The 12440-nt window shown below is 42.8% G+C and overlaps 1 protein-coding gene across 1 annotated transcript in view; it reads left to right on the top strand.

Moving 5' to 3' along the window:
* The window catches only part of LOC109892928 (CAP-Gly domain-containing linker protein 2-like), a 53656-nt gene that overhangs the window by 36113 nt on the left and 5103 nt on the right, over nt 1–12440 (top strand). Inside the window, exons 8-16 of the mRNA XM_031825946.1 lie at nt 2912–3015; nt 4008–4068; nt 4646–4741; nt 6763–7128; nt 7252–7833; nt 8136–8193; nt 9370–9453; nt 11064–11220; nt 12001–12160. Coding sequence (XP_031681806.1) covers nt 2912–3015; nt 4008–4068; nt 4646–4741; nt 6763–7128; nt 7252–7833; nt 8136–8193; nt 9370–9453; nt 11064–11220; nt 12001–12160 — 1668 coding nt within the window. The remainder of the gene's footprint in view (nt 1–2911; nt 3016–4007; nt 4069–4645; nt 4742–6762; nt 7129–7251; nt 7834–8135; nt 8194–9369; nt 9454–11063; nt 11221–12000; nt 12161–12440) is intronic.

Raw genomic sequence — 12440 nt, 5'->3', positions numbered from 1 at the left:
TCCATAAAAAGTGTCGTTTAAAGTTTGCCACAAGCCACCTGGGAGACACACCAAACATGTGGAAGAAGGTGCTCTGGTCAGATGAAACCAAAATTGAACTTTTTGGCAACAATGCAAAACGTTATGTTTGGCGTATAAGCAACACAGCTCATCACCCTGAACACACCATCCCCACTGTCAAACATGGTGGTGGCAGCATCATGGTTTGGGCCTGCTTTTCTTCAGCAGGGACAGGGAAGATGGTTAAAATTGATGGGAAGATGGATGGAGCCAAATACAGGACCATTCTGGAAGAAAACCTGATGGAGTCTGCAAAAGACCTGAGACTGGGACGGAGATTTGTCTTCCAACAAGACAATGATCCAAAACATAAAGCAAAATCTACAATGGAATGGTTCAAAAATAAACATATCCAGGTGTTAGAATGGCCAAGTCAAAGTCCAGACCTGAATCCAGTCGAGAATCTGTGGAAAGAACTGAAAACTGCTGTTCACAAATGCTCTCCATCCAACCTCACTGAGCTCGAGCTGTTTTGCAAGGAGGAATGGGAAAAAATGTCAGTCTCTCTCGATGTGCAAAACTGATGGGGATATACCCCAAGCGACTTACAGCTGTAATCGCAGCAAAAGGTGGCGCTACAAAGTATTAACTTAAGGGGGCTGAATAATTTTGCACGCACAATTTTTCAGTTTTTGATTTGTTAAAAAAGTTTGAAATATCCAATAAATGTCGTTCCACTTCATGATTGTGTCCCACTTGTTGTTGATTCTTCACAAAAAAATAGTTTTATATCTTTATGTTTGAAGCCTGAAATGTGGCAAAAGGTCGCAAAGTTCAAGGGGGCCGAATACTTTCGCAAGGCACTGTATATATATATTTACCTTTTATTTAAAATTTCAGCAAGCCAAGATACCCACCATCTCAGATTGTTCTGAAATCATTTCTGTAGTTAAAAACAGATAAGATAAGTATTACGGAAACATTTTGTTGAAATATAATTTGATCTCTGAGAAATTAAGCTAATTGATTGCACCCAATTTGGCCATTTTAATTGGCAGCATACAATAATTATTAATAATATAACATTCAATTATAGTACCTAACATCCAAAGGTTTTTTTAACGATGAGTAAGACAAAGAAATGGACAAAAGCCAACCACAGACCCTCCACACCCCACACCAATCCCACCCCAACAACCAGTATATACAGTGCATTCGGAAAGTATTCAGACCCCTTCACTTTTTCCACATTTTGCTACGTTAACACCTTATAATAACATGTATTAAATAAATAAAAATCCCCATCAATCTACACACAATACCCCATAATGACAAAGTGAAAACAGGTATTATTTACAAAAGCATTCAGACCATTTGCTATGAGACTCGGAATTGAGCTCAGGTGAATCCTATTTCCATTGATCATCCTTGAGATATTTCTACAGCTTGTTTTGAGAACACCTGTGGTAATTTCAATTGATTGGACACAATTTGGAAAGGCACACACCTGTCTATATAAGGTCCCATAGTTGACAGTGCATGTCAGAGCAAAAACTAAGCCGTGATGTCAAAGTAATTGTCCTGAGAGTACTGAGACAGGATTGTGTTGAGGCACAGATCTGGGGAGGGTTACCAAAACATTTCTGCAGCATTAAAAGTCTCCAAGAACACAGTGGCCTCCATCATTCCTAAATGGAAGACGTTAAAAACCACCAAGACTCTTCCTAGAGCTGGCCACCCTGCCAAACTGAACAATCAGGAGTGAAGGGCCTTGGTCAGGGAGGTTATCAAGAACCTGATGGTCACTTTGACAGAGCTCCAGAGTTCCTCTGTGGAGATGGGAGAACCTTCCAGAAGGACAACCATCTCTGCAGCAATCCACCAATCGGGTCTTTATGGTAGTGGCCAGACGGAAGCCGCTCCTCAGTAAAAGGCACATGACAGCCCACTTGGAGTTTGCCAGAAGGCACCTGAAGGACTCTCAGACCATGAGAAACAAGATTCTCTGGTCTACGGTGAAGCATGGCGGTGGCAGCATCATGCTGTGGGGATGTTTTTCAGCGGCAGGGACTGGGAGACTAGTTACAATTGAGGCAAAGATGAACGGAGCAAAGTACAGAGAGATCCTTGATAAAAACCTGCTCCAGAGCGCTCAGGACTTCAGACAGGGGCGAAGGTTCACCTTCCAACAGGACAACGAACCTAAGCACACATGCAAGACAACACAGGAGTGACTTAGTGACAAGTCTCTGAATTTCCTTGAGTGGCCCAGCCAGAGCCTGGACTTGAACCCGATCGAACCTCTCTGGAGAGATGTGAAAATACAAACTTTCTTCTCCTAATAGCAGGAACAGCACGATGTAGTGGTCAGAACCTTCCACCTAGATGGAAGAAACAAAATTCAGCACCACAGCTCCATACTACAGACAGATAGATTTTGAAAATGTGTAACTCATTGTTAGAAAAAGGTTTGGTCTTTTTATAAGAATCCTATAAATTAAAAGTGATGATTTTGGTGCAATCAATTAGCTTAATTCAGAGATCACATTATATTTCATCAAAATAATGTTGCAGGAATGCTAATCTTATATGTTCCTAACAACAGAAACGATTTCAGAACAATCTGAGATGGCGGCTGTCGAAAAATCTTCTTTCTTGTGCTTTTTATTAAGGTGGAACGACCCTCTGGGAACCTGCCCTTATTGTGTAATCTACACAAAGAAATCTACTCAACTTGACAAATAAAACATGATTCATCCATCAATGTTTCTTTTCATTGTACACTTCACTGTACATGTAAACCAGGCCTAAATTAGTATGGGTAAGTGTACTTACTGAGAACTTGTCAAAGCACTCAGTGATAGCATGGTATAGCTCATCCCTGATATGTTTTTTTTTTCTCTGATTACAGTATGTTACAGAGACTGAAAGCAACCTCCAGCAAGTCAAAACTCTGTTGGCAAGCACTCAGAAGGACAAAGTAGAGCTGGCCAATCAGCTTGAAGAAGAGAAAAGGTACAGTGTCAGGGATTTCTATGGAATGATTCATTTGTGGCACAAAAATAAATAAATACTAAATTGCTCAGAGCAATTGAATATATATATATATATATACACATATATAAAGTATCCACTTTCATGACAACAGGATATTACTATTGTCATTTCGGCAATTGAAACCAATGCTAAAACCTCAAGTGCGAAAATCCCCTCTATTATTCCATTTATGGTACTCAGAAGAACATTGCTAGGGCATTGTCATTTTCATATGCCCTGCTTTTAAAATACACATTTTATTAGCTAGCTGCATTAGCCATCTTTGGTAGAACTTTCAGCTGTGAGTAGAATCTATTGTTCCAGTAAAAGAGATAATATGCGTCCCAATGGCACCCTATTCCCTATATAGTAATACTTTTTTCAATAGGGTAGCCATTTGGAACGGATCCATGGTTGTCGGTGCTGTGATCAGACCTGTGCCAAATACATATGTCAAACACTTTCACATACTTAAAGTGCGCTTCATTTAACCTGACCAGTTTTCAGGGAGGGAGTATTTAGCACTTTTGGGACTATTCCATTGCACAGGGCAAGCTCAGTCAAGTGTACCTCAAGTGATTGAATTGACATACTGTATGCAGTTCTTGAAGTGGGACAATGCATTCCTATACAGTGTACTGTATGTACTCCTCTAATTTTCTACTGCTGGAGTACTGGCACCTTTTATGATGAGTATGGTCACCCAAAATGAGTACCCACACCTATTTAATTCTACTTCATGCACTGTCCGCATGTATTTTGAACCAGGTGTGGTACTGTGTAGCTCAGTTGTTAAGAGCATGGCGCTAGATACGCCAAGGTCGGGGGTTCATTCCCCACAGGGCTCAAATACGCATGTCAAAAATGTATGCAGTCACTGTACTGTAAATTGTTTTAGAAACCATTTGTTGGGTCGGTGATGCTCTTCTGTGGCACTTCGCTGACACCTTGTGGCCGACATATTATTACAGGAAAGTGGAAGACCTTCAGTTCAGAGTGGAGGAAGAGTCAATCACCAAAGGAGACCTTGAGGTATTTATCTACCGTTTGGTAAAAAGCTTAGATCAACAATAGTTTGATAAACATGTTTTGAAGGAATGAGAATGTGTGTTTTATTAGATTACTTTAGCAAAAGTGATCGAATTTTGCTCTTTCTATAGTGTAATGTGAAAGTTATTGAGTAGTAGGCTGGTAGCCATCGACACTATGATGCTCAGTTAGGTTAGAGTGACCAAAAGCCTGTGCCAAACATATAGTGATTAAAACAAGAAGTGAGAAAGATAGACAGGGACGTTTCACATTTTCAATGTTTAGGGGCGGCAGGTAGCCAAGTGGTTAATTAATAGCCTTGGGCCAGTAACGGAAAAGTCACTGGTTTGAATCCCCGAGCTGACGAGGTGAAAAATCTGACTAATATGCCCTTAAGCAAGGCACTTAATCCTATTGACTAAAATGTAAATGTCGATCCTCCTCCAATCTTTTGACAACTGTTACAGAAAATCCCATATGATGTGTATTTTTCACACAGCCTCTTCAATCTGTACAGGTTTCTGTGTCTTGTCTTTTTTTCTACCTCTGGTCTCTCTTCGTTCTCTTTTCCTCTCTGTAGACTCAGACGAAATTGGAGCATGCCCGTTTTCGGCAGCTTGAGCAGAATCTGTTCCTCGAAAAGTCGAGAGCAGAAAAGCTTCAGAAAGAATTAGAGGTGAATCGGGTAACTGATAGCCCATCCTAGAGCCCCTGCCTGTATCCATTTTCCTTTGCGCTTCTCCCCTGTATCTTTTGTTTTGGTTGCTGTGGGACTTGCAGCACAAATCCTTATCATTCCTGCCCTGCACCTGTCTCCAAACTCAGTCACTCATACAGAAAATCCTGTCAGTTACGTCATCAAACGGCATAAACTACCATCAGAATTGGATGCCATTGCCCTGATGTATTTACCAATGCCAGGAATGCTCTGTACAGATATTAGGTTTCATGTTGACAGAAACAAATTTCAAGCCTGACAACTCACCCTAAAACTCTTCCGCTATTCTGTCATTGCGAAATACTTTAGTCTGAGACTGCCATCATTGAAGTTGTTTGTGGTGACGTGGGGCATTGTACAAAACAAAGTAATTTAACCAATCAGAGTATCAAAGCCAATGACGAATTTTCAAACCACCACTTTACCTACGTGTGTTCTGGCTCTGACCCAACCCATAGGTTTCTGGACCAATCAGAAATCCCCGAATGTGTTCGCATTCGGTGATGGGTCAGAGAGGTACTCAGATCCAGACTCATTGCGGATAAGAAACAAATGTCTGTGGACGTGGTATAGCGTTTGGCCAGAACAAGGAGTCTGAGTAGTCAGGCAAACAAATTGCCTAAGTGTAACCTGAATTGATTATTTCATTAATGAATGAACAATTGGCCTCACATCCAATAGAAAGCCTCTCTATCGCGTCTCAAATGGCACCCTATTGCCTATATCATGCACTACTTCTGACAAGAGCCATATGTGCTCTATGGGGAGTAGTGTGCCAGACATAGCCTCTATCTATTTCTCTCTTGGCTCTCAGCTCTATTTCTCTTGGCTCTCTTTCCTCGTTCCTTTTGCCACCCACTCACAAAAATCTTGTTTGAGTTCGCAGGGTGCAATGCTGGAGCGATTGTCAGCTGTAGTCAGCGTCGTTTCCACTGTTGATGTCGTAACTTTGCGTTAGTTTATAAGGAGGTTAAATTGGTGGCATAATATTAGAATTAGCACCAATGTGAAACTTCCATTAAGTTCTGCTGAGGACCAAAATCTTGCCTTATACAGTTATGTACAGATATATACTGTCACACAATAATTTTGTGGTGAAACACACTTAGCACATTTGGGTCATGAATGTTATATAGCGCTACAAATATACTGATTTTACCTACAGGGAAGACGCAGACTTGATGCAGCACCCTTGAGGTTGGGTAAGAGAACCAAGGTGAAACAAAATGGACTCGTCGTTTCGTTCAGCTCTCTATAAACTGTTTGATTCCCAGTTGTCTATTTTTGACGACGTTGATCTTGCGAAGTCAATCTTGCCTTTTCCTTGAACTTAATTATTATCTCAATCCTAGAAACCTTTCAACTGTAGCGTTGATTTTGCCTCAATGGTCTGTATTAACATACTATGCACTCCGTGTCATTATGTCTGCTCTGCCAAACATGGAGTTCTGTCATTTTAATTGGATGTTTGAAAATGTCACATTTTAATTGCTAATTCCTAGTGATTGCCTATCTATGTGTAGTGTTATGTCTGGGGGTTTCTGTGTGGGCTTTGCATCTGCCTGGCTTCTTTAGTGACAAAATAGCAAAGAATGGCTTGCTTTCTTCTGATTAGGTTGTAATGCACCTGCTGATTTTAAAAGCTCAACTTGTTTTTGATGTCTGCGAGCAAAGCATTTCCTCAAACCAAGGGATTTCCACTGTAATGCTGAGCAGTCTGCTGGCCCAGCTTGTACGCTCATATGATTCTCAATAGGCCTCTTTTCCTGGGTCTGCATGCTGTAATCAAGTATTTTATTTGGACGCTTGGTGCTTGAAAGATGCCATCCTGTTTCAGGCAAGACGTCATCCCCGTTACAGGACTGACACTATCCGGTCATTCTGTTACGGGAACGATACTCCTGACAGTTTCAGTAATGACTCAAACCACATTAAGGCAATGACGGACTCTCTCTCTCTCTCTCACTCTGCCTCCACAGCAAAGCACAGTTGAGGAGCAGAGCCGCGTCATGCAGCTGGAGGATGAACTGGCTCTGCGTCGGGCCGAGATCGAGGAGCTCCAGGTCCGGCTCCGTGATGCGGCCAAGGACGGGGACTCCACCCAGGGGCCGGTGGCCCAGTCGGAAACCATTCTGCTCCGGGAGCAGCTCCTGACGGCAGGCCGGGAGCACCACAAGGAGAGCAGCCAGCTGAGGGAGAAGTACGAGGCTGCAGTGGCAACGGGCCAGAAGGAGACAGACAAACTGAAAGCCACGGTGGACAAACAGAGCCAGGAGATCATTGAGCTGAAGCAGAAAGTCCAGCAGGCCTCTACAGAGAACATGGAGATGATGGACAACTGGAAGGTGAGAGGCACTATTCTCAGAACATAAAGGGAATTAAATTACTCATTTGGAAATGTAGGTCTCTCTCTCTCTCTCTCTCTCTCTCTCTCTCTCTCTCTCTAATCTTGTATCCCTCTCCTCAAGGTCAAGCTGGACACCCTGGTCAACGACCACCAGCGTTCCCTTGAGGACCTGAAGGCCTCGCTGTCCAGCGGCTCGGCCAAAGGCCAGCAGCAGGAGCCCCATGAGCTGAGGACCACACTGGAGAGCCTGCGCATGGAGCACCAGCTGGAGCTGGAGAATCTCAAGGCCAGGCATGAGATCGAGGCAGCCTTGCTGGCCAAGGAGCGTGACGATCTGCGCTCACGCCTGCAGGATGCCAAGGACCAGCTGGTCGAGAACACCCAGAACTGGAATAGCCAGGCCCAGACGAAGGCCAGGAGTGACCAGCAGGCCCTGGAGCTGAGGGAGGTCTGGGAGAAGTTCCAGAAGGCCCAGCTGAGGGTGGGCGAGCTGGAGAGGCTGCAGGGCGAGCAGGACGGCGCCCGAGACAAGCTCCAGGAGCGCTTGGAGCTGGCTGAGAAGAAGATGGTGGACTACAAGGCCCTGCAGAAGGCCGAGGCCCAGAGTAGACAGGAGCTCTACAGCCTGGAGGAGAAGCTGAGGGTGACTGAGAACCGGCTGCAGGCGGTGCAGGATGACCACCACATGCCACAGGATGCCAACGTGAGTCCTCCGGGGGGATAACTGTGGTAGCATTGGTTGTATATGCTATGCTGTGCTCCAGATGAGAGTCCTGTGACCCAACTATAAAATGCACTAAGGTTGCGTTTAGAGCGCTAATGTCCTTATTCATGTGATATAATACTAGCTTTCTAGAAACATTCTTTACACAAGTAAGTAAAATACTTCCACATGATATCCATGCTTTTCTAGTTCCTTGTGTGTTTCCATATCTTGTCCTTCAATAAACAAATAAAACAATGAGTTGTCATGGATTTTAACTCTAAATTTTGTCTCCCTCTCAGGTTATAGAAAATAATGACATCTTGGAGGAAAAGATTAAGCTAAAACAGAATGTTGAAGGTATCGTAAATGTTAACCTGGCTAATTAAATTGTATTGTTACTGTAAACATATGTTTAGGAAAATGAGGATGGTTTTAAAGACCTTTAATGTCCAACCGCTGTTATAGTAAAGCATTTCAAATGTCAGACCTCTGCAGGCTTTTGATTGTACTTTGAGGACCTTGCATACCGTAAAACTTCAGTTATTGGAATCATCCGTTTTTATTCCCAATAAGAAACTGCTAGCCCTTGGCTGCTAACAGCTGAGAACTGCTAGCTAACTGGCATGCACAAAACAGTCAACATCGGGTGTAAAGACAGAAATTGAGAAGGGTCTATCTGCAGACTGTGTTTACTAGATGCTGCACCCACTTACTTTATGCCATGCCAACTGCCATTGAGGCTGTTAGCTATCTAGCAGCCTCCCAAGTGGTGCAGAGGTCTAAGGCACTGCATCTCAGTGCTAGAGGCGTCACTACAGACCCTGGTTCGATTCCAGGCTGTATCACAACCGGCCGTGATTGGGAGTCCCATAGGGCTGAGCACAATTGGCCCAGCGTCGTTAGGGTTTGGCCGGGGTAGGCCGTCATTGTAAATACAAATTTTTTCTTAACTGACTTGCCTAATTAAATAAAGGTTTATAAAAAAGAAATCTAGGACACCGGCACACCGTGTCCTTCGCCCCCTGCCTGCTAAACACTGCTTTCCCACAGTTATTTTAACGTTACAGCAAAGGTATTCACTACCCAGTAGTGCCACGCAAGAGTTGGGGTGGCTACACTAGAACTGCTGGTGCAGAATTTAGTGGGTGCGGCATGTAGTAACCACAGTCTGCAGATAGACATTATTGCAGAAATCGTCAGATCGTCCTCGTGGTAAAAGTAAGAACTGCCGAAAATGCACAGTCAAGAGGCATACTAAAAGAAAACAAACGTGACACAGTGTGAGAGGGATAACACATTAGTGAAGGAAATGAAGTAATTCATTAAAATGCTGGAAGTGAATGCTAGAATTAAACAAAATGTACTATGCAAATGAGCAAAAGCTGTATACGTTAAGGAAATAGAAGCCTTTCTCTAATAAGCGCCTGTTGTGTTCATTGATTTAAGCAAATAAACGCCCAGGCTTTTAATTGAAGTTTTACGGTAGTTAGATTCCAAGGTTTTTGACCAACGGTGGTTTTACGTTTCTTTCAGAAACTATGGAGAATCTGACCAAAAGAGAAAGAGAGGTCTCTACTCTCACATCACATGTCGATGCCCTCAAATCACAGATAACTGGTAAATGATACTGCTACGACTACGATATGTTGCGTAAAAGGTGAAAAGAGACTCCGCACACTGATGAAGACCTGATTTGGTCTTCAGAGACATTGTCAAATAAATTCCCATGGGAGCATAGAATATAGTGTGTGGAGTATATCGCCACCTTTTATTGTACATTCTTTGATATCCAAAACCGATTCAAGTCAATAGATGTGTGTATGTATGTAATCTCTTTTTTCTATTTATTGTATTTTGCACTCCATGAATGTCTTGACAAATACGACACATTCATTCTCTATCAACTGCATGTACAGTATTTGATTGCCTGAGAACATTTACTCTCAAATATATTGCATGAAAAAAAAAGTTAAGTAACGAAATGATAAAACTAAATTAATTAATAATAAAACAAATGAATAATAAAAATAAAACATTTCACTGACTGTCGACTGAATATACATATCCTTTTTTTTAACAAAAATATAAACGCAACATGTAAAGTGTTGGTCTTATGTTTCATGAGCTGAAATAAAAGATCTCAGAAATGTTCCATACGCACAAAAAATGTTTGCCAAGATAATCCATCCACCTGCCACATATGGCATATCAAGAAGCTGATTAGACAGCATGATCATTACACAGGTGCACCTTATGCTGGGGACAATAAAAGGCCACTCTAAAATGTGCAGTTTTGTCACACAACAAAGTGCCACAGCTTTGAGGGAATGTGCAATTGGCATGGTGACTGCAGGAATGTCCAACAAAGCTGTTGACAGAGAATTTAATGTTCTACCATAAGCCTCCTCCAACGTCATTTTTGAGAATTTGGCAGTATGTCCAATCGGCCTCACAACGACAGACCACGTGTATGGAGTCGTGTGGTAGAGCAGTTTGCTGATGTCAACGTTGTGAACAGAGTGCCCCATGGTGGCAGTGGGGTTATGGAATGGGCAGGCATAAGCTACGGACGACAAACACAATTACATTTTATCGATAACAATTTGAATGCACAGAGATGCCGTGATGAGATCCTGAGGCCCATTGTCGTGCCATCCATCCACCGCCATCACCTCATGTTTCAGCATGATAATGCATAGCCCCATGTCGCAAGGATCTGTACACAATTTCTGGAAGCTGAAAATGTCCCAGTTCTTCCATGGCCTGCATACTTACCGTGTACAACAGTGTGTTCCATTCCAGCCAATATGGAGCACAGCCATTGAAGAGGATTGGGACAACATTTCACAGGCCACAATCAATAGCCTGATCAACTTTATGCAAAGGAGATGTGTAGCGCTGAATGTGGCAAACGGTGGTAACACCAGATACTGACTGGATTTCTGATACACGCACCTACCTTTTCATAAGATACCTGCTGTGACCAGCAGATGCATATCTGTATTCCCAGTCATGTGAAATCCATAGTTTAGGGCCTAATTCATTTATTTCAAATGACTGATTTCCTTATATGAACTGTAACTCAGTAAAATCTTAGAAATTGTTGCACTTTGCGTTTATATTTTTGTTCAGTGTATATATATTTAAAGCGCCGACATTGCAGTACTTGTTGGTCCAAACCAAACATTTAACTCTAAATCCTTCTCAAACTTATTTTTGTCCACCAGCCTTGGAGGGCAAAGTTCGCTTGGGTGAGAAGAAGGGCGATGCCCTGGTCAAGGAGAAGATGCGCCTGGAGGCCGACCTCGAGTGCATGACCAAGAAGTCCCATGATGCATCGGGACAGCTGGTTGTCATTAGCCAGGAGCTACTGAAGAAGGAGAGGTCATTTAATGGCGAGAGAAAGAGGGAACACTATTGATTTTACACCACAGCTTAGTATTTTCCCTTTGAAATACGGAATAAAAATGGCAGCCCACCCAAAGCTACAAGATATAGCTTACATTGTATGAAACTGTCCCCCGTCTTTACACATACAGTATTTTGTGCTAGAGTCATGCGTTTTAAAAGACTGACAAAACAGTCACAACTCGTCTTTGTGATATGAAGTCACTAGACGTATGCTAGACATCTGTTTTATGAGGATCAATCCACTTAGCAGTTAAGGTAATGGAGAATGGAGAAAATTAGCCTGATTTAAAAGTAGGCCTAAAAGGCCTTTTCACCCCGCAAATCATTGCATTGTCATAGCTGAGAATGCTATGTTACTTTAAAGCGTCCCATTACTCAGTCTAAGGCATTTAGGGAGATTACGCACAGCGCTTAGGCCTGGAAATATAAGCAAACATTTATTGAAAGGACAACAGCACAACATTATGTATCTCAGTGACTCTTAGGGCACCTAAGTTTGCAGTATTTGACTGTGTCAACTGCCTTTCATAGAGAAAAACAAATATGTTTGGGTCATTGATAGTGAAACAACCCTGAATCTAGCCTGGGAGCCAGTCTCTTTCTGCTCTCTTGCCAACTCTGGGGAACTGTCATGCCAATGACAGCATTGGAGTTGGAAAGAGCACAATCAGGTCTGGGACCAGGCTACCCTGAATCAGGAAGGCAAGGGTAAATCTTAACGGTACTCTTTATTGTATCGTCCCCTTGTGTCAGGAGTCTGAACGAGTTAAGGGTGTTACTGCTGGATTCCCCTCGCCACTCGCCCGGCCTGGACCGAGACCTGAGCCGAGAGGTGCACAAGGCTGAGTGGAGGGTGAAGGAGCAGAAACTCCAGGATGACATCAAGACCCTGAGAGACAAACTGCTCCTGCTGGTGAGAGGGGAGGGGCTGGGAGATGTCAATCACAGTGCTGGCTACGCATCACATCGTGTGTCCATCAACTTAGGGTTGTATTCACTAGTAACCAAACGGGAGTAAACAGGCTGAAACGAGGAGGAATGCTTGTTTTCTTTGTTAAACGTTTTGCTATGGTGTGTACTAATCAATGTGACACAGCTTGTTGTGTTCCCACAAAGATGAACTCTGGTCTAGAAGTAGAAAAGCTCTACGTGATTAAGATTATAAATGTTCCATGTTTCTTATTTAAAGTGGA

The sequence above is a fragment of the Oncorhynchus kisutch genome, linkage group LG6, assembly GCF_002021735.2.
Source record: "Oncorhynchus kisutch isolate 150728-3 linkage group LG6, Okis_V2, whole genome shotgun sequence".
Lineage (NCBI taxonomy): Eukaryota > Metazoa > Chordata > Actinopteri > Salmoniformes > Salmonidae > Oncorhynchus > Oncorhynchus kisutch.
Note: the sequence above shows the minus strand (reverse complement) of the source record. Positions and strands in the feature narration are given on the sequence as shown.